Here is a 19,516-nt window from a genome sequence, read left to right as displayed (position 1 = left end):
AGGAAAGATTCCTGACAGGACAAGGGAATGAATAGTTAATAATCTTTCACAGATAAAAGGCTCTAAAAAATAGTAGTCCCTCAACTTTTTGTATGATGAGCTGATCCCTGAAAAGCTGAAATCGTTTCTGTTAGCTTCATAATCATGAAAATAACCCATGAAGTAAATCTAATGAAACTGACATAATAGTCATTTGATTTAAATGAGAATCCATAGCCTCTCAGAAGGGAAAGGATAGAACTGGCATCTTATTCCAGTCTTACTAGTTTGGCTTTTGATATTTAAGCTTTTCTATAACTACAGTGGAAAATAAAGTGATGTTATAAAACAGCTGTTATCCACACACCATATGGAAAATAAAACAGGCTTTGTTCTAGCCTTTTGGTTATTGTGGCTATATTTACTTTTTCCCTTTCAATTTCTATCTGAGCTTCTCTAAAACACAAACAGACACAAATTTTTAAAAAGTTCCCAGCAATGTCTGAGTTATTGTGGGAGAAACTAGTATATTTGTTGGTTTTTGTGTTTTCAACCTTGATTTGTCAGTTCATAAAGTAAAATCCAATGATCATCTCCTCTCTTCCCCTTTCCCACTCTCAGTTTTCCTTAAAAAATCCTTATTAGGACTTGTTTTATTTCTCTAAATGACATTGGTTACAGATTGAGGGCAATCAGTTGACAGACATAGCACTGGTGACATGTAAAATACAGTTCCAAGGAAAATATACTTTGGAAGGCACAAAATGAACACCTGAAAACTTTACACAAAACCTGAGAAACAGAGCTGTTAGGGCAGCCTTTTAAGTGATGACAGTGGAAAATGGAACAAGTTGTTTTGACTTTTATTACACCTCAGTAATAAGTGCTAACAAGTCTAAGATTGAAACTGGGACATTGCTGTCCACTTGTCCATTGCTATAAAAATACCTTGTCACTTACTGTTGACATAAGGCCAGGCCATCAAAAAGTAAAAAAATATAGTTAATAACATGGTTACAAAAAAGGCCAGAAAAATGCAAGGACCATACAATTGACTGTCATTGTGACATTATTCTAGGAGCAGAATTGAAATTGTGATATTGAAAAGTTAACGTCTAGTAAAGAGTTTTTCTTCTTTTGCTAAATTCATCCTCTTGGTCGTTTAGCAGAATTGGAGACATTGAATAGATAAGAAAGACTGATAGATACCCACAGCATTAAAACAGATTTAGTAACTCTTTCTCAAAGAATTAGAACAATAGCAGCTGACATCTATATAGTGATATAAGGTTAACATATTGTTTTGCTTTCAATATTTCATTTAATCCCTGCAGCAACCCTGTGATATTGATACTACAGAAATTAGACTCATTTTTGCAGTTGAGGGAACTGAGACTTAGAGAGGGTAAATGAATTGCCCTGGATCTTACATCTATAGGAAATTTTGTTGTAGTTTTAAATTTTTTAACGTTTTTTAATTTTTATATTTTGAGTTACAAATTGTCTTCCTCTTTCCCACCCCGCCATGACCCACTGAAAAAAAAAAAGTAAAATATCAATTATACATGTGAAGTTATGCAAAACATTTCCACATTAACCATTTTGCAAAAAAAGCCAAAAAAAGCCAAAAAATTACTATAATTTGCACTCAGAGTTCATCAGTTCTTTCTCTGGAGATGGCATTTTCTCATCATGAGTCCTTTGTTTTGTCTTGGATCATTGCATTGATTAGAGTAGTCAACTCTTTCATGGTTGATTGTCTTTACAAAGTTGCTGTTGCTGTGCATAATGATCTCCTAGTTTTCACTTTACTCTGCATGTGTTCATATAGGTCTTGCCATGTTTTGTTCTGTTTTTTGTTTTTTCCCTGAAATCACTCATCTTGCTATTTCTTATAGCACAATTGTATTCCATCACAATTACGTGCCACAGTTTGTTTAGCCATTCCCCAATTCCAAATTGTTTTCCAGAATTATTGGACTCATTCACAACTCCACCAAAAGTTTATTAGTATGCCTATTTTACCTCATCTCCTCTAGCATTTGTCATTCCTGATAGATGTGAAGTGGTATCCCAGAGTTGTTTTAATATGCATTTCTCTAATCAGTAATGATTAAGTGCATTTTTTCATATAATGATAGATAGCTATAATTTCTTCTGAAGAATGCCTGTTTATATACCTTGACCATTTGTCAATTGACCTTTATTTTTTATAAATTTCACTCAGTTCTCTATATATTTGAAAAAATGAGGACTTCATCAAAGAAATTTGCTGTAAAATTTTTTATAGTACTTCATTGTTTTGGTACCTTTTAGCGAAATGTATTATCTCTTTTAAATACATTTAAAAATGTATTTTAGCAAAATTGATTATCTCTTTTAATTAGGTCCATTTTTGCTTTTGCTTTGTCTGAGATCATGATTGCTGCCTCTGCCTTTTTTACTTTAGCTGAAGCATAATAGATTCTGCTTCAGCCCTTTATTTTAATTCTGTGTGTCTTTCTGTTCAAGTGTGTCTTGTAAACAATGTGTTTTTGGATTCTGGTTTCTAATACATCTCCTATCTGCTTCTGTTTTATGGGTGAGCTTGTGCCATTCCGATTCACAGTTATGATTACTAAGCATTTATTTCCCTTCTTCCTATTTTCTTCTGTTTATCCTTTTCTCTCTCTTTTTATCCTTTTCTCTCTCTTTTTATCCTGTTCCTCCTCAAAAGTCTGTTTTGCTTCTGAACACTATCTTCCTCAATCTACTGTCCCTTTTATCATGTCACCCCCTTACCTTTTATCTCCTCCCTGCCTATTTTCCTAATGGGTAAGATAGATTGCTATACCCAATAGTGTGTGTGTGTGTGTGTATGTGTGTGTGTGTGTGTGTGTGTGTGTGTGTACACACACATATTATTCCCTCTTTGAATGAATTCTGATGAGAGTGAGGTTCAAGCATTGCTTGCATTCTCCACTCTCCCCATTTTCACCTCCACTATGAAAGCTTTTTCTTATATACTTCTTTCATGTGACATAATTTTCTCCATCCTAGTTTTCCCTTTCTCTTTCCCTAGTGCATATCTCTTTTTCACTCCTTCAATTTTTTGGGGATCATCCTAACATAATTGACTCATACTCATGCCTTCTGTCTATGTAGACTCTTTCTAACTTTCCTAATAATAATAAAGCTTTTAGAGGTTACATGTGTCATTTTCCCATATAGGAAAGTAAACAGCTTACCTTTATTGAGTCCTTATGATTTCTCTTTCCTGTTTACCTTTTTGTACTTCTCTTGAGTCTTATGCGTGAAAATCAAATTTTCTATCAGCTCTGATCTTTTCATCAGGAATTCTTAAAAGTCCTCAATTTCATTAAATATCCATTTTTCCCCCTGAAAGATTCTACTTAGTCACTGGATAGTTTGTTCTTGGTTGCAATCTTAGCTCCTTTTCTGAGTAACATATCCCAAGTCTCTGTTCCTTTAACATGGAAGCTGCTAAAATGTGATTCTGACTATGACTTCATGATATTTGAATGATTTCTTTCTGTATGCTTGCAATATTCTCCTTGATCTGGGAGCACTGGAATTTGGAGTTTTCATTTTTAGATCTCTTTCAGGAGATGATTGGTGGATTCTTTCAATTTCTGTTTTGCGCTTTGGATCTAAGATATTGAAACAGTTTTCCTTGATAATTTCTAGAAATGTGATTTCTATGCTCTTTCTTTGATCTTCAGCAAATTTTTTTAACTTTTTCATTTGGCCTAATTGGCTTTTTAAGCAGTTTTTTCTTCAGTGAATTTTTATGCCTTTTTAACCATTATGCTAATTGAGGTATTATTTTCTTCAGTATTTTTTATGCCTCTTTTACCAGGCTGTTAATTCTCTTTTCATAATTTTCTTGCATCACTCACATTCCTTTTCTCAATTTGTCTTCTACCACTCATCTCTTTCCTTAACTCTTCTAGGAATTTGTGTTTGACTTGGATCCAATTAGAATTTTTCTTTGAGGCTTTGTTTGTAGCTGTTTTTGTCTTCTAAGTTTGTGTCTTAGTCTTTTGTGCCACTGTAGTAACTTTTTATGTCAAGTTCTTTTGTTGTTGTTTGCTCATTTCCCCAGCCTATTTCTTGACTTTGAACTTTATGTTAAAACTGGGCACTTCTCATTTGGGGTTGGGGAGGCACTATGCCAAGCTTTAGGCTTTTTCATGCTGTTGTTTTCAGAGCTGGGCGGGGAGGTAAGCAAATTTTCAGTATTTCCAAGGTGGCATTTTTGGGGAGGAGTGTGGTCTCTGCTCCTTTGGTCTGTGCTCTGGTCTTCATTAAGGAAGTACATCTGCTCCCTTGCAGCCACAAACTCTAGCACTCCTTTTGGCTCTTGAACTGTGACTATGTCCCCTGCTGTCCTGCAGGCACAAGTGCTAGTACTCCTCTCTGCCTTGGAACTGTCACTAGGGTCCCTTGTGACCAACTGGAAGTGTTTCTCTCTACCCTGGAATTGTGACCCAGAACTGCATATGGGCAATAGAATTGCTAGCTGCACTCAGTGCCAGCAAAGGGTCTACTTTAATCTCTTTCTGACAATTTGTCCAACACCCTTATTGTCTCCAGTCTAAGAATTCCCCAAACTGCTGCTGCTCCCTGCATTCTGGGCCAGCCCCCAGTATCACTGACCTCTCCTACTGATCTCTTAAACTGCCTTAGGCTGGAAAAATATGTCACTCTGATCTTTTGTTTTTTTTTTTTTCCGATGCTCCAAAATTTGATTTTAGGAATTATTTTAAAGGTTTTTTTGGGAGAGAGGAAGGAGTACAGAGTCAAGATGGCAGAATAAAAGCAGGGACTTACCTGAGCTCTTTCAAATTCTCCTTTAAACAACTTTAAAATAAAGCCTGAAAACAAATTCTGAAGTCATAGAACCAAGAAAAGGATGGAGTGAAACAGTTTTCCAGCCTAAGAAAACTTAGGAAGTCAGCAAGAGAGATCTGTCTCACTAGAGTGAGAGTGGGGCCCAGTCCAGTGCAGGTTATACCCTTGCAAGTCAGCAGCAGGCCTTGAGTGGGGGGGGGGTGGGCAACTGAATCAGCTCTGGTATGGCTTCTGGAACTCTTAGCTCACAAATGGTAAGAGGGTTGGAAAACTGGTCAGAAGGAGATTACAGGAGATCCTTTGTTGACACTGGGTATAGGACTCTGTTGTATTGCCCATAGGCAGTTCTGGGTCATGGTCACCGGGTGAGGAGGAGGACAAGCAGAAGGAGGGACCCTGGTCACAGTTCTAGGGTGGAAAGGAGTACTTGATGTCTCTCAAAGATCAGAGCATAGGTCAGGACAGCAGTGACCCCACCTTGGAAGAACTGAAACTTGCAGATCTCCAGAATAAGCTCTAAATACAGCACCATGGAAAACCTGAAGTTTGAGACAGTGCCCCATCAACCCCTGGTACAGAGCCAAATTTAACGTACAGTTAAAAGTCTAGAAAAAAAAGCTGAGAAGATGAGCAAACATCAAAAAAAGAACCTAACCATAAAAAGTTATTATGGTGACATGAAAGATCAAAACACAAACTCAGAAGAAGATAATGAGATCGAAGCAGTTACCTATAAGGCCTCAGTGAAAAATGTGAATTAATCTCAGACCCTAGAAGAGCTCAAAAAGGATTTTAAAAATCAAATAAGAGAGGCAGAAGAAAAAATAGAAAAAAAAAAGAAATGAGTAGTGTGATGCAAATAAAGAGTCAACAGCATGGTAAAGGAGGCATAAAATTACTCAAGAAAATAATACCTTAAAAAGCAAAATAGGCCAAATTATAAAAGAGGCAGAAAAATTAAACTGAAGAGAATTCCTGAAAAAAAAGCTTAATTGTCCAAATGGGAAAAGAGGTTCAAAAATTTACTGACAAAAAAAAATCCTTAAAAAGTAAAATTGTCCAAATGTATAAGGAGGTACAAAAGCTACTGAAGAAAATACTATCTTAAATATTAGAATTGGGCAAGTAGGGGCTAATGACTCCATGAGACATCAAAAAACAAGAAAACAAAATCAAAAGAATGAAAAAATAGAAGAAAATGTGACATATCTCATTGGAAAAAAAAAATGACCTGGAAAGTAGATCAAGGAGGGAAAATTTAAGAATTATCGTATTACCTGAAAGCCATGATCAAAAAAAAGACCCTAGACATCATCTTTCAAGAAATTATCAAGGAAAACTACTCTGACATCCTAGAACCAGAGGTTAAATAGAAATAGAAAAAAATCAACCAATCACTTCCTAAAAGAGATCCCAAAATGAAAATGCCCAGGAATATTATAGCCAAATTCCAGAACTCCTAGGTAAAAGAGAAAATATTGCAAGCATCCAGAAATAAACAACTCAAATATCGTGAAGCCACAGTCAGGATAACAAAAGATTTAGCAGCTTCTGCATTAAAGGATCAGAGGACTTGGAATATGATATTCTGCAGGGCAAATGAGCTAGCATTACAACCAAGGATCACCTACCCAGCAAAGCTAAATATAATCAGGGGCAGCTAGGTGGTACAGTGGATAGAGCACAGGCCCTGAAGTTAGGAGGACCTGAGTTCAAATCCGGCCTCTGACATTTGACACTTACTAGCTGTGTGACCCTGGGGAAGTCACTTAACCCCACTGCCTAGCCAAAAAACAAATAAAAAAACCAACCTGAATATAAACTTACAAACTTTCAGGGGGGAAAATGAATATTTAATGAAATTGAGGACTTTCAAGAGTTCCTGATGAAAAGACCAGAGCTGAGTAGAAAATCTGACTTTCAAATACAAGATTCAAGAGAAGAATAAAAAGGTAAACTGGAAAGAGAAATCATAAGGTATTCAATAAGGTTAAAGTATTTATATCCTGTATAGAAAGATGATACTTCTAAGTCCTAAGAATTTTCTTTATTAGGGTAGTGAGAAGGAGTGTATGTAGACAAAGGGCATAGGTGTGAGACTATGGTAAGATGATATCCAAGAAAATAAATAAGAAAAGGGATGCACTGGGAGAAGATGGAAGGGAAAGGTAGAATGGAATAAATTATCTCACATAAAAGAGCAATGGCAGTCAAAGGTTGTCTCTTACTCTCATAGGAATTGACTCAAAGACAGAATAATATACTACCTCAGTTGGCTGTAGAAATCTGTCTTACCCTACAGGGAAGCAGGTGGGGAGGGGAATGATAGAAGTGTATGTGGGGATCTGATAAAAGGGAGGGCAGACAGGGGAATGGTGGTGGTTAGAAGCAAAACAATTTTGAGGAGGGACAAAGTGAAAGGAGAGAGAAAGAAGCATAAAAAAGGTGGAAAAAAGCAGGATAGAGGGAAATAAATTAATCATAACAATAAATGAAAATAGGATTAACTGATCCATAAAACAGAAATGAATAGCAGAGTGGATTAAAAACCAGAATCCTACTATATGTTGTTTCATATTTGAAGCAGAGAGACACAGAGTAAAGGTAAAGGGCTGGAGGAGAATCTGTTATGCTTCAACTGAAGTAAAAAAAAAAGCAGGGGTAGCAATTATGATCTCAGACAAAGCAAAAGCAAAAATAGATCTAATTAAAAGAGATAAGTAGAGAAACTATACTTTGCTAAAAGGTACAACAGAAAATGAAGTAATATAAATACTAAGCATATATGCACCATATGGTATAAGCACTGAAATTCTTAAAGGAAAAAGTTAAATGAGTTATAGGAGAAAATAGCAAAAGCATATTAGCTGGGGACCTCAACTTGCTTCATTCAGAACTAAATAAATCTAACAAAAAAAAAAAAAAACAAGAGGGGGGCAGCTATGTGGTGCAGTGGATAGAACACTGACCCTGAAGTCAGGAGGACCTGAGTTCAAATCTGGTCTCAGACCAAATACTTGACACTTACTAGCTGTGTGACCCTGGGCAAGTCACTTAACCCCAACTGCCAAAAACAAAACAAAACAAAACAAAACAAAAAAAGAAAAGTTAAGGAAATAAGATCTTAGAAAAGAAATTGAACAAGGCATCAATGAGCTCCCTAAGAAAAATCCCCAGTACCAGATGGATTCTCGAGTGAATTCTACCAAGCATTTAAAGAACAATTAATTCCAATACTGTATAAACTATTTGGGAAAATATGCAAAGAAGGAGTCCTACCAAATTCCTTTTGCAACACAAATATAGTGCTGATACCTAAACCAGGAACAGCAAAAACAGAGGAAGAAAACTATAGAACAATTTCCCTAAATTTCCCAGTTTGGCAAAAATTAGGTATAGACTAACATTTCATATCATATATCAAGATAAAGTCAAAATGAGTCATGATTTAGACATAGCCTTTCTTTTGCCCTTTCCTTAATTACCACCTCATTATTCCTATTCTTCCCTGTTCTCTACCTCTTCTCTCCTAGGGATGAAGGGAGAAAAGGAAAAATGTAAAAGGTTAACTCTTTCTTTTCCTACTTCTTATCTTAACAAAAAGGAAACCTTGCTCTGCTTTTATGTGGATATTTTCACAGATGATAGAAAGCTTATGTAATTGTACTTTTATCTGGAAAGATATCTAGGATTATGTAATACTGATTGATTATGATGATGATGATAGTAATAATACCCAAAGAAGGTTTTCCATTAGTAGGCTCAATATTTCAATTAAACGCAGCAATTTATTAGTGTCACCAACTGAAATAGACTTTTTAGTTTAGATGGAGCTGATCAGCATTTCTTCTAGAAACCTATGTGCTAAGTGAATATTATCCATTTTTCATCTTCCACAAAGTTCTTCCAGAGCACCTCCTAATTGCACAGAGGGTCACCCTCTATTGTCAGAAGCTTTCTCTGTGCTTTCTCAGGTTCTACCATGTTGGAAGAACTTTCAGGTAGGTACCAGCAAAATCTGAGTCTGCTGTTCAGCAAAGTTTAGAGGGGTTCATCCCTAGTAGAATGGTCACTGGATAATGAATTTTTTGATCATGGTATTCCATAAAACAATGAAAAATTTAAAAAAAGACCTCATTCCTGTTCTAAAGTAACTTATAGTTTGGATTATTTGTGGGCAGATGTGGTGGAGGTAAGATAGTCACATAAAATCTTATGAAAGAAGTTAGAATATAATTTAGTGCTTGAAGAAAATTTCACCAGAAGTTTAAGGAGAATTTACTTTTAATTGGTGGGATCAGGGTTGATTTCATATATCTGAACTGGAACTTGAAAGAAGAGAAGGATTTCTAAAAGCAAAGCTGTGAAAGGAGGCTATTTTTGGCAAGGAGTTGACTTATGGTAGAATGAATTCAGTGGCATGTTGGAAATGTATGTTATAGAGTCATCTTATAGAGAGCACTGAAAGCCATACTAAGGACTCTGCATTTTATTAAATAGCCAGTGAGTAGCTGCTAATAGTTTTTGAGCAATGGAGTGACAAGATCAGACTTCTGCACTAGAAGGATTATTTGACAGCTATATGAAAGGTATTATTGGAAGGTCAAATGGGACTGGAGGAGGAGAGCCCTTCTTGGGGGGGGCATTCCAATAAGCTAGGAGACTGGTAATAAAGGACTGAACAAGTGTAGTAGCAGCAGCAAAAGAGTGAAGGGAATGCAAGAAATATTGTGGAACTAGAATTGGTAGGACTTGGCAACTAATTGAATGTGAAGGATGGAGGCTGGTCTTGTTATCAAGAGAAATAGTGAAGTATTAAGGGGTGTGGGTATGGGAAGTGATGAATTCCAGTTTGTTTTGAGTCTGAGATATTGGTGAGATATGTATAGGTGAGGATCTTCAGGAGTTCGTTTAAAATTTGAGATGGGTAATCAGAGAAAGGGTTGAGTCCAAAGACAAGAGAACTTGAGTCATTTGTATAACAGGACTCAAGGAAGTCAACAAAAGGTCGTCTACAACAGATCCAATTCTAGAACTCCTTGGCCCATAGGAAACCACTCTTCGATTTGACCTTTTCACAGGGCATCACACAAGTAGAACAGCCCATGCAAGGGCATGGAGTTTGTAGTGTGGTATGTGGGGAACAGCGTCAGTGCAGCTGGAATGTAGAGTAAATAGAGAGCTGTAAATTTTAAGAAGCCTGGAAAGAAAGGAAAGAGCTAGGCTGTGAGGAGCTTTAAATGCCAAATTGAGGGCCTTCTACTTGATCTTGGAAGTAATAGGGACTCACTGGAATTAATTAAGAAAGGAGTTTCTATGTCAGATCTACTCTTAAAGAAAATCACTTGTACAGCAGAGTAGAGGTTGGATTGGCTAGAGGAGACTTGAGGAAGGGAAAATAGTTAGAATGCTGTTTCAATAATCTAGGCAAGAGGGGGTGAGGGCCTATATTAGGGTAGTGGCTATGTGAGTAGAAAGAAAGGGACTTATATGTGATGTCATTAAGGTAGAAATGACTAGATTTGACAAAATACTAGATATGTAAAATGAGTGAGAGTGAGGAGTCAGAAGAATGACAGTCAGGTTGGTATTATGCTTTATAGTAATAAGAAAGTTTGGTGGAGAGAAATATCTGGGAGAAAAGATAATGAGTTCTAGGTTGGATGTATTCAATTTTATATGCCTATGGGACAAACAGTTTGAGATGTCCAGAAGGTAGCTAGTTATATGGGACTGGCACTCAGGAGAAATACTAGGGCTGGGCATATAGATCTGGGAATCATTTGCTTAGGTATGATAAATGAACCTATAGGAGCTGATGGCTTCTGAGGACCAAATGAAGCATCATACAGCAGCAAAAGAGTGAGGGAAATGCAAGAAATATTGCGGAAATAGAATTGGTAGGACTTGGCAACTAATTGGAGGCAAAAGAAAAGAGAGCCTAGGAAAAAGCCCAGAAGGATATCCAAGATTACAGGCATGATGAAAATCTAGCAAAGGAGATGGAGGAGTGGCCATACAATTAGGAGAACTAGGAGTGAATAATGTCATGAAAATACGTAGAGGAATAAGTATCTGTAGGAGATAGTGATCAACAGTATCAAAGGCTTCAGTAAAAATAAAAATTGAGAAAAAGACACTAACTGTCTTCATGTATCTTTAGAGCTTTTGTATAGAAGAAATTAGACCTGACCTCAGAGGCCAAAGCTAGAAGTTTCAGGGAGGCAGATTTTGAGTGTACATATGGAAGAACTTTCAAGCAAATGTAATGAGCTTCCTAGCATTTGAGTAGAGGCATTAGTTAATTTCTCCACTATTAGGTGTTTTCAATCACAGGTCAGATATATGGATGTTGTAAGTTGGCTTCATGGTTTGGGTTGTTTCAGGTATGTCCAACTCTTTATGACCCCGTTTGGGGTTTTCTTGGCAAAGATACTGGAGTGGTTTGCCATTTCCTTCTGTAGCTCATTTTGCAGATGATGAACTGAGGGAAACAGGATTAAGTGACTTGCCCAGGGTCACACAGCTAATAAGTGGCTGAGGCCAGATTTGAACTCAGGAAGATGAATCTTCCTGACTTCAGGCCCGACATTCTATCTACTGCTGCCCCTGGTTTAGGTTAGACCAGATGATATCCAGGATTCTTTCAAATTCCAAGTTTCTAATTCATAATTTCTATCCTGGGACATTTTATAAGATTTATGATTCATATAATTATATATGATTCATATAATTCATATGATTCATGTAATTATTCATAAGGACACAGCTGACCTTATGAATAAGCTATATCGACAGCTTCTTATGTGGTTTAATTTTAAGAGCATAGAGAAGGTCACATTCTCCTCAGAATAGTTCACCTCTCTGTTGTTATCTGTAGAGATTCATTCTTATGATTCATGTTTGTGTCTTCTAAGATAAGATTTTCTTAGAAAAGGTATCACATTAACTGTTGTCACTCAATTAGATCTTAGTGAAATAAGATCTGGAAGGGATCTTAGGGATCATTGGGTCCATTTTATAGATGACGAAAATAAAATCCAGAGAAGAGATGTGACTTGCTCAAGGTGAAACAGATGGTAAATAGCCTAATGTGAACTTTAAGTCTCCTTTGTGCCCATTAACAAATTCTTTTTTGAGAACTGCTTTTAATAATGTTGAAATGATGAGGTCAGTAGTTATCAGAGGAGAGAGATAGGGATATGGAAAAAAAATGAACAGAAGGGGAGGAATATTTAAATTAGGTACTTCATTGTTTTACTTAACACTTGCCCTGATTAAAATTACATTCCCATCACATGTTGCAAAAGTAATTGGTATTTAGTTATTAACTTGTATTTGAAATAGTATTTGTCTTAGGTGTGGGGCCAATGTGAGTGTATTGAACAACATTTTGTAGTTTAGCTAACAAATCAATATTTTGTATTTTCACTAACTATGCCCTGTGGTCCCAGAATTCTGTTCATTCCTGTGAACTTTTAGTTCACCTCTTGAGGCTGCTTTCTTTGATTGGGATGAGTTGTCAATTTGATACATGTCCAATTGAAATATTCCCAGCATGGATTCTTTCCTGTAAGGTCCCAGCTTTTGGATATGAACATTATAAGAGAATGCAGGACCTGGGTATTCAAAAAGGGTATAGTGTGTGACATAAACAAATTGAACATACTATCCAGTTACTGAAAATGATGGACTGAGGCAGGATTTTATAAATAACACAAACACATGGTTCAGATATTTAACTGCTCCCTAAGAGCCTTGTCATGGAAGTATTAGTAGTCACACACACAGTCTTCATTATTGCTGCTATCAAAGAGTGCTGACTGCATATTAATCAAGAGGTTATTTGCAACTATCTTAATAATATCTTGATATATATAAATATATATGCATGTAAACATGTATATTTGTATACACATATAAACACACATATATATAAACATATATGATAGTTTCTAGGATATGTAAAATAAAATGAAAAATGATTTATTGTAATATATAGTTTCCAGGATATATATTTCTATCCATCCATCCATCTACATACATATATCCACATACATATGTGTATATATATACATACATACATATATGTAATTTCTAGGATACACATATCCTGGCAACTAATTTAGAATATAAGCAGAGGAAATAATGGATAGCTTATATAAGGAGAAGGTTTTTCACTGAAATCTGATTTTTAAAAAATGAGAAATTGAAATTAAGTCAGATTTAAAAATTTAAAAATTGGTAGAATGATGATTTGTCTTTATTTTTAACTTTGTTCTTTATGTCATATTAATAACAATACTTTCTCACATTTGAATAGTGTGCTTGCAGTTTATAAAGATATTTTCATATTTTTTTTTATATCATTGACCTTCACAGCAACACTCTGAGGTAGGCAGGGCAGGTAGTATTATCCCAGTTTTATAAAAATGAGGGAACTGAGACAGTCAGCATGATAACTGATATTTACAAGGTTTTTAAAGATTTCAAAGCACTTCACAGACATTATCTCACTTGAATATCACAAAACCCTGTGAGCTAGACACAACAGATATTATCATTCCCATTTTATAGATAATGAAACAAAGTTTTTGAGAAGTCTTGATGACCACATGTGTTAGAGGTGAGAAGTGAAGACAAGTCTGACTTTTTAAAATTGAAGTCATAGAATTTATGAAAAACATATGATTTTAAGGTGGGTAGAATCATTTTTAGGAAAGTAGAAAGATTCATGAGAAAAAAAATCCATTTGGACGCCATAAAATATTGATCTCTTAAATTTTCTGTGCCACCCCTCGAAATTCAATATTGGAGATGAGCTCTGCTAAGACAGTGAGAGGATAATTTTGTGCTTATAAAATTTAATCAATGGGAGCCCTGACATATGGACATTTTTGAACATCTCTGCCAATCTCTATACCACTTAGACAGTGGTATATCTATAGCAGCTTAATGGATTGTGTAACCTCCTTTGATAATGTTCTGGATTTTGTTGAGATTTCATAATAATAATAATAATAATATATAATAATAATGATAATAATCTACATGAGCTTAATCTAGATGTGAGCTATATTGTCTATATCAATACAATAGGTACATTTCTTCCATGAAGACTTTTTTTCTTCAACGTATAGCCATATTACATGAGGGATACAATTCTGTTGAAGTTTAATAAAACCACACTTTCAGGAGAAAAAACAACAAAGTTTACTATTCTGGTATTCTGTTCATACCTCAAATCCCTGTGGTCTTCCTAGACTCTCTTTAATATGTTTCCATGCAACAAGAATCTCTGATACAGACAAACTTGTAGCCTTGACATCTGTAGGAGCAGCACTGGGTTCTGTATTAAGAAAAATGGAAATAATAAACCTCCATTGGAACAAGTCATCTCTTTCACAGTACTGCAAGAGAACCTGTCATAGACATCCTACGTTTTACTGTACTGCTTGAAATAAAGCACCATACTTATTACAAAAACAAAACAAAACAAAACAGCCCAACAACCGTGGGATTAAAAGAATGATCTTTCCTGGATTGCTACATATGTGTCATGTTTCATCAACAGCTTCTTTTTGGCAAGTTTAGGAAGGCAAATGAGTCTCATTTCCTTGGATTGGCTGATAAATTACTCATTGGATGAAGCAAACTAATTGTTGAACTCATCTGTATCAGGGAAAGTATATTTTTGCCAGAAGACTTCTCTGGTTGCAGGGAATAGGATTCTCCCTGTGGTACACAGATAGTTCATTATGTGGTACCTGAAAATCACCAGGAGAGAGGTATTGTTTTCAGAGCACCAAAATGGTGCCATGCTTTTATATTTGTTTGTTTATTTTTTACTAGAGAAGTAGGTATGAACATCAATAGGAAGATTTTGAAAGCTCTAATCAATTAATTATTTCAACAACTTTGCGAAGTAAGGAGCATGGAAAATTCTCTTTATTTACAGGTAGAGAACCCAAGACTTAGGTTGTGTCTTTATGAACTTAAATCTTTTAATGGAACTCACTAGTCAAATAACTGGTCAGGTCAGTTACATAACCAATTTGAATGATCCTTTGAATTGAGAGGACCATTTCTTTGAAGTTTGCCTTTTTAATTGTTCTAAAATTCCTTGATTTACATAAAATTGTAATATAGGGATCTGGATAGATATTAAACACAAACTAGGCATTAATAAAGGTAAGGAATCATAAAGTTATAGACTTAGAGCGGGAAGGAACCTTAGAGGTCATCTGAGCCAACTCTATCACATTAGCAAACCCACTACAGCTCATTGGGGGGGGTGACTTGGCAAAAGTCACAGCAGTAGCAAGGAAAAGATCCGGGCTTCAAATCCAGGACCTCTGAATTCAAATCAGCACAAACATCCAATATGTAATAAAATGATTCACAATAATCTTTCATTAAATAGAAAAAATTCTCTAGTATTTAACTGATCTTTTTTGTAAAATTACTTATTTTATAAAAAAAAAAGCAATGGGCAATCCACAACCTTTTTTCAGAAATGTATCTATGCTGTGAAATACCATCTCCCTCTTCAAGTTGTACATGTCAGCACAGTCATCCAGAGGATGCTAAGCCTCATCACAGAGAATCACAGTGCTCGCTCATTGAAGGAACTTAAATGTTTGTGGAATTGAACTGAATTGAATTGAATTAGATCAGGCAGTGATTCAACTGCTTGAAAGCAAACAATTCAGTTTGATTGCTTTCTCTACACAATAGGAGGTGGGAGGGAAGTTCGACTTGATCCATTAATTAGCTGGCTACTTTTGGCATAGTATAACACATAATGTTAGTAGAAGGGCCCACATTTAAATTAATTGTTGTTGTTTTTCAACGTCTTACCCAGTAAAATATTTCTTCTCTATCAGATCCAAAGAAATATGTCATGGATCATAGTATTTTAAAGCTTTGCACTGACTTTTAAGACATGTCTGTGGTGAACAGGAAATAATCACAAAGGTCTCAGTGCAGCTGCACAGACCTACCCTTTCATTCTTTCTTACATTTTGTGACCTTTCTCAATAATTTCAGAAAGAGACCTGTGGTTTCTGATTGGCATCCATCAGTGAGTGCATATTGGTTTTGGTTGTATTCTCTATGAGGAACATTGAGTTTCTGGTTCTGCCACTGCTACAATGGATGCCAAGTACATTACAAACATGGTTCGGATTGAAATGAGAGAATAAAGGCCGAATTTTAGTTCTGTCAACACAGAGTCAAAAATAAATTGAAAATGTGTGACAACCAATAACCAGTGAAAATATTGATGACCCCCAGACACCACTGACAAGAACTCAAGCTGCTCTGTGGAAACTCAGTGTGGTCTATGGAAAACCTCCAGGAATGAGCGATCTCTAAATTAGATGGTAGCATTTCATCATGACCCTCAAACAAAATCAAACAATGGCTTCTTGTGGTTATTCTCTTTTCTGCTGGAGGGTAGTTACAGATTGATCTGGAAGTCCTGTGAAAAACCTTCTACAGTTTTCTGTATCAACATTATCATCAGTTTAGACAACTTATGATCTTTGGTAAAGAAAACTCCTGGTAAAGACCTCCCTCCACCAATGCAGAATGGCCCCTACTCTGCAACTTGTTACAATTGCCTGCCAGCACAAGTGACTTGCTCAGGGCCACACAACCTGTGTATGTCAGTGGGTATCTGGGGCTCTACGTGAACCCAAGGCTTCTTGACCCCAAATTTGGCTCTTTCTCCACCACTCTACCCTTCTACTCTTGTTTTTCTGCCTCATTTGTCTAAAAAAAATAAGAAGTTAGGCTATACTCAAAGAAGCCTGTTAAGGAGCTTTTTCAGAAGTACATATTAAGGAGTTCATTTTACATGATTACTAAATAGGGCTTTCCTTGAGGCAAAGTCCAGAATAAAACCACATGCTATGCTAAATCAAAATTCTTTGGCAAACATATTCACATGGATATCATTTGTCCTGTGCCTTAGTCATTTCTACTCGCCATAATTGTGATTACACTTTCTTCCATCCTCTGAATGTGTTACTTAACATTGTTACTGTTTCCATGGTTTTTTTCCCCCTGCACTATTTGTGTGTCTTTTGACAGGAAAAAGCATCTACAAGGAGCTTCTACTTGTGGTCCATGTTTAAAACCCTGATCAGGAGACCTACAATATTTCCTTTAAAAAAAAGAAAGAAAGAAAGAAATCTGTTATTTAATCACATCTAGGTTATTCCATCTCACTAGCAGGTGAAAGGAAATGATGGAGTTTTAAAGTGAGTGTACCCTGATCCACAGGATTTAAGATCTGATTCCTTCTAACAGGTATCCTATTCTGAATATGATTTTGTATTCCATAATTACACTACCTTTCCTCAGACTGCAGTACTAAGACGTGTGTATTAAATGCTTCCTCTTATTTTTATATTTTAAAAGCACTGTGTCCTTGTTAAAGAAGATTAAAGAGGGATTAGTAATTTCATAAGTACAAAATGGGTGCTTGGTTGGCTGGCTTATTTTCTTTCTTATTGTAAAGGTGAGAATTATTTCTTAGAGTTTTCACTAATGAAAATTTAAGTAATTCTCAAACAGAAGCAAACTCTGTGTGTGTGTGTGTGTGTGTGTGTGTGTGTGTGTGTGTGTGTGTTTTAAATGAACTATTTTCAGAAAAAGCAGTCATTAAGTTTAGGGCTTTTGGGCTCCCTATTTGGACCAGGTGCGTGCTAATCAGTTCTCCCAAAAGCAATTTCTGCTGTTCCTCAAGCTTCCTGGCAGGATCTAAATGAACTGAAGCTCAACTGAAGCAACAGAAATGTAGTTTTTATTTGTTCAGCCTTTCCTCAGTACACAAGCCTATTTTTGCCCAAATGAGAATCTTCACTATGTTACAAATGGGCACCAACCATGTTGCTTCCTGAAATTTCAGTTGTGCTACTTTGGTAAATGGGTGAAAATTCTTACCTGAATAGAACTGACCAAAGGGTACCTAAACTTTGGCTATTGCTTTGAGTTGGATTATTTGTTCTGAGAAGATGCCTAGAATGAATGATGGAAATCTTTCCCCATTTTACCCCTGCCCCACTCTGTTTTCCCAATTTTTTTTTGTCTGAGGACTAGAAGAAGCAAATAGAACATTTCCTACTCTTATTGCCCAACTTCTTTCTAATAACTGACAGAAAAAAAAGAGTAGCAAGATGGAGGAAGGAAGAAGAAAGGAGAAATAATGTCTGAGATATATAATGTTTGCTTTCTTTCCTCTATTTCCTTTTTTTCCTTTTCTTTTTCATTCTACCCTTGTCTTCTTACCCTTTGAGATCTCCTAGCCTTCTAACCAATACTTTCCATATTTTGCTGTCCAATCAAAAGTAGTCTAGGCCAGTGGTCTAGCCTGTATTGAATTGTTTGTACATCTTGGGGAATCCCATCAATTTTTTTGCTGCTATTTTCTGGTCTGTTTCATCATTCTGTACCAAGCTGGCATACTGTAGTTTCCTTTAGGCTCCCTCACAAAAGTTTTCTGTCTATTCATAGAATCTGATTTAAAGCTGGAAGGGACTTTAGAGGATATCAAGTCTATTTTAGGACCTGAAAGACAGAGGCCACTCTCTCATTTTACAGAAGAGGAAACTGAGGCCCAAAGATGTCACTGGACTTCTTTACCACACAGGTAGTAAGTGTTCAGAAGTGGGATTTAAACTCAGGTCCTCTGACTCTAGTGACACTGTGGGTTCTATTACACCATGTTGCTTTTCTGTATTACTGATTCTCATGCATTCTCATGGGTCCTACCTGCCCTATTATTCTCACTGTGAATAGAAAACATAGTGGTATGTTAGTACAAGTTTGGGAGCATATTTCTTAGGTTACATTGGGTAAAACTGTTCTAAGCAGCAAAAAAAGGTCTACCTTTTGCTTCTGCTTATGAAGATATCAGTCTATTAAAGTCTTACACATAACTCTCATCTTGATGTAGAAATAAAAAAAATCTAGATTTTGCATTTTAAAAGGCCAATGGAACATAAGTTCTGGTAGGTCTTCTCAAGCTGAAAAGCTTTAAGTATGAGCCCAGTAACAAGATCTCTTTGTTAACCAAAGAACTAGCTAACTCTAGAGAGGCTCATTACCTACAGTTTGGTAGAGCAATTCATGACATTATCTATGAAGGATTGAAGGGGTTGCTATTTGCATGGGTAGAGGGACTGCCCAAAATGATGAAATCAGATTTTTTAAAAAATACTGAAGTATGAAGATATTAATTATCTGATAGATGGCTCCTCTACTCCATTTTAGGATTTAGAGTGGACAGGCTGATTGATAGAATTCAGATTCTGTTAGATTAAAAGTTTTAAACAGCATTACCATGTTCATGAATATAAATGATACATTTGTAATAAGTGACCTAGCAGCTGGAGTTCTCCAAATAATATGGGGGGATGTGCTTGCAATATTGATTACACATCTGACTTCCCAGGGGGGTTAGAAGCATTAATCAAAGGAGAGTTTCATAAACTTCTTGGTAGAAGGGTTATGATTTCATTATTTAAAAATTCAGTGAAGACAGATGTAGTTGAACTTTTACAGGCACTAATCCAGATGGATCATCTGGCAAAGACAGGAAATTTATTCCTTGTATTTTACAACTAATATGCCAATTTATTAATTTTCAGGTTCACATAAATCCCACTGAGCCTAG

At 36.0% G+C, this 19,516-nt stretch overlaps 1 protein-coding gene across 1 annotated transcript in view; it reads right to left on the bottom strand.

Moving 5' to 3' along the window:
* The window catches only part of CNTN5 (contactin 5), a 541,975-nt gene that overhangs the window by 33,118 nt on the left and 489,341 nt on the right, over positions 1 to 19,516 (bottom strand). Inside the window, exon 17 of the mRNA XM_027849527.1 lies at positions 14,073 to 14,182. Coding sequence (XP_027705328.1) covers positions 14,073 to 14,182 — 110 coding nt within the window. The remainder of the gene's footprint in view (positions 1 to 14,072; positions 14,183 to 19,516) is intronic.

Source organism: Vombatus ursinus, unplaced genomic scaffold, assembly GCF_900497805.2.
Source record: "Vombatus ursinus unplaced genomic scaffold, bare-nosed wombat genome assembly UNPS02007612.1, whole genome shotgun sequence".
In the NCBI taxonomy this organism is placed as follows: Eukaryota; Metazoa; Chordata; class Mammalia; order Diprotodontia; family Vombatidae; genus Vombatus; species Vombatus ursinus.
Note: the sequence above shows the minus strand (reverse complement) of the source record. Positions and strands in the feature narration are given on the sequence as shown.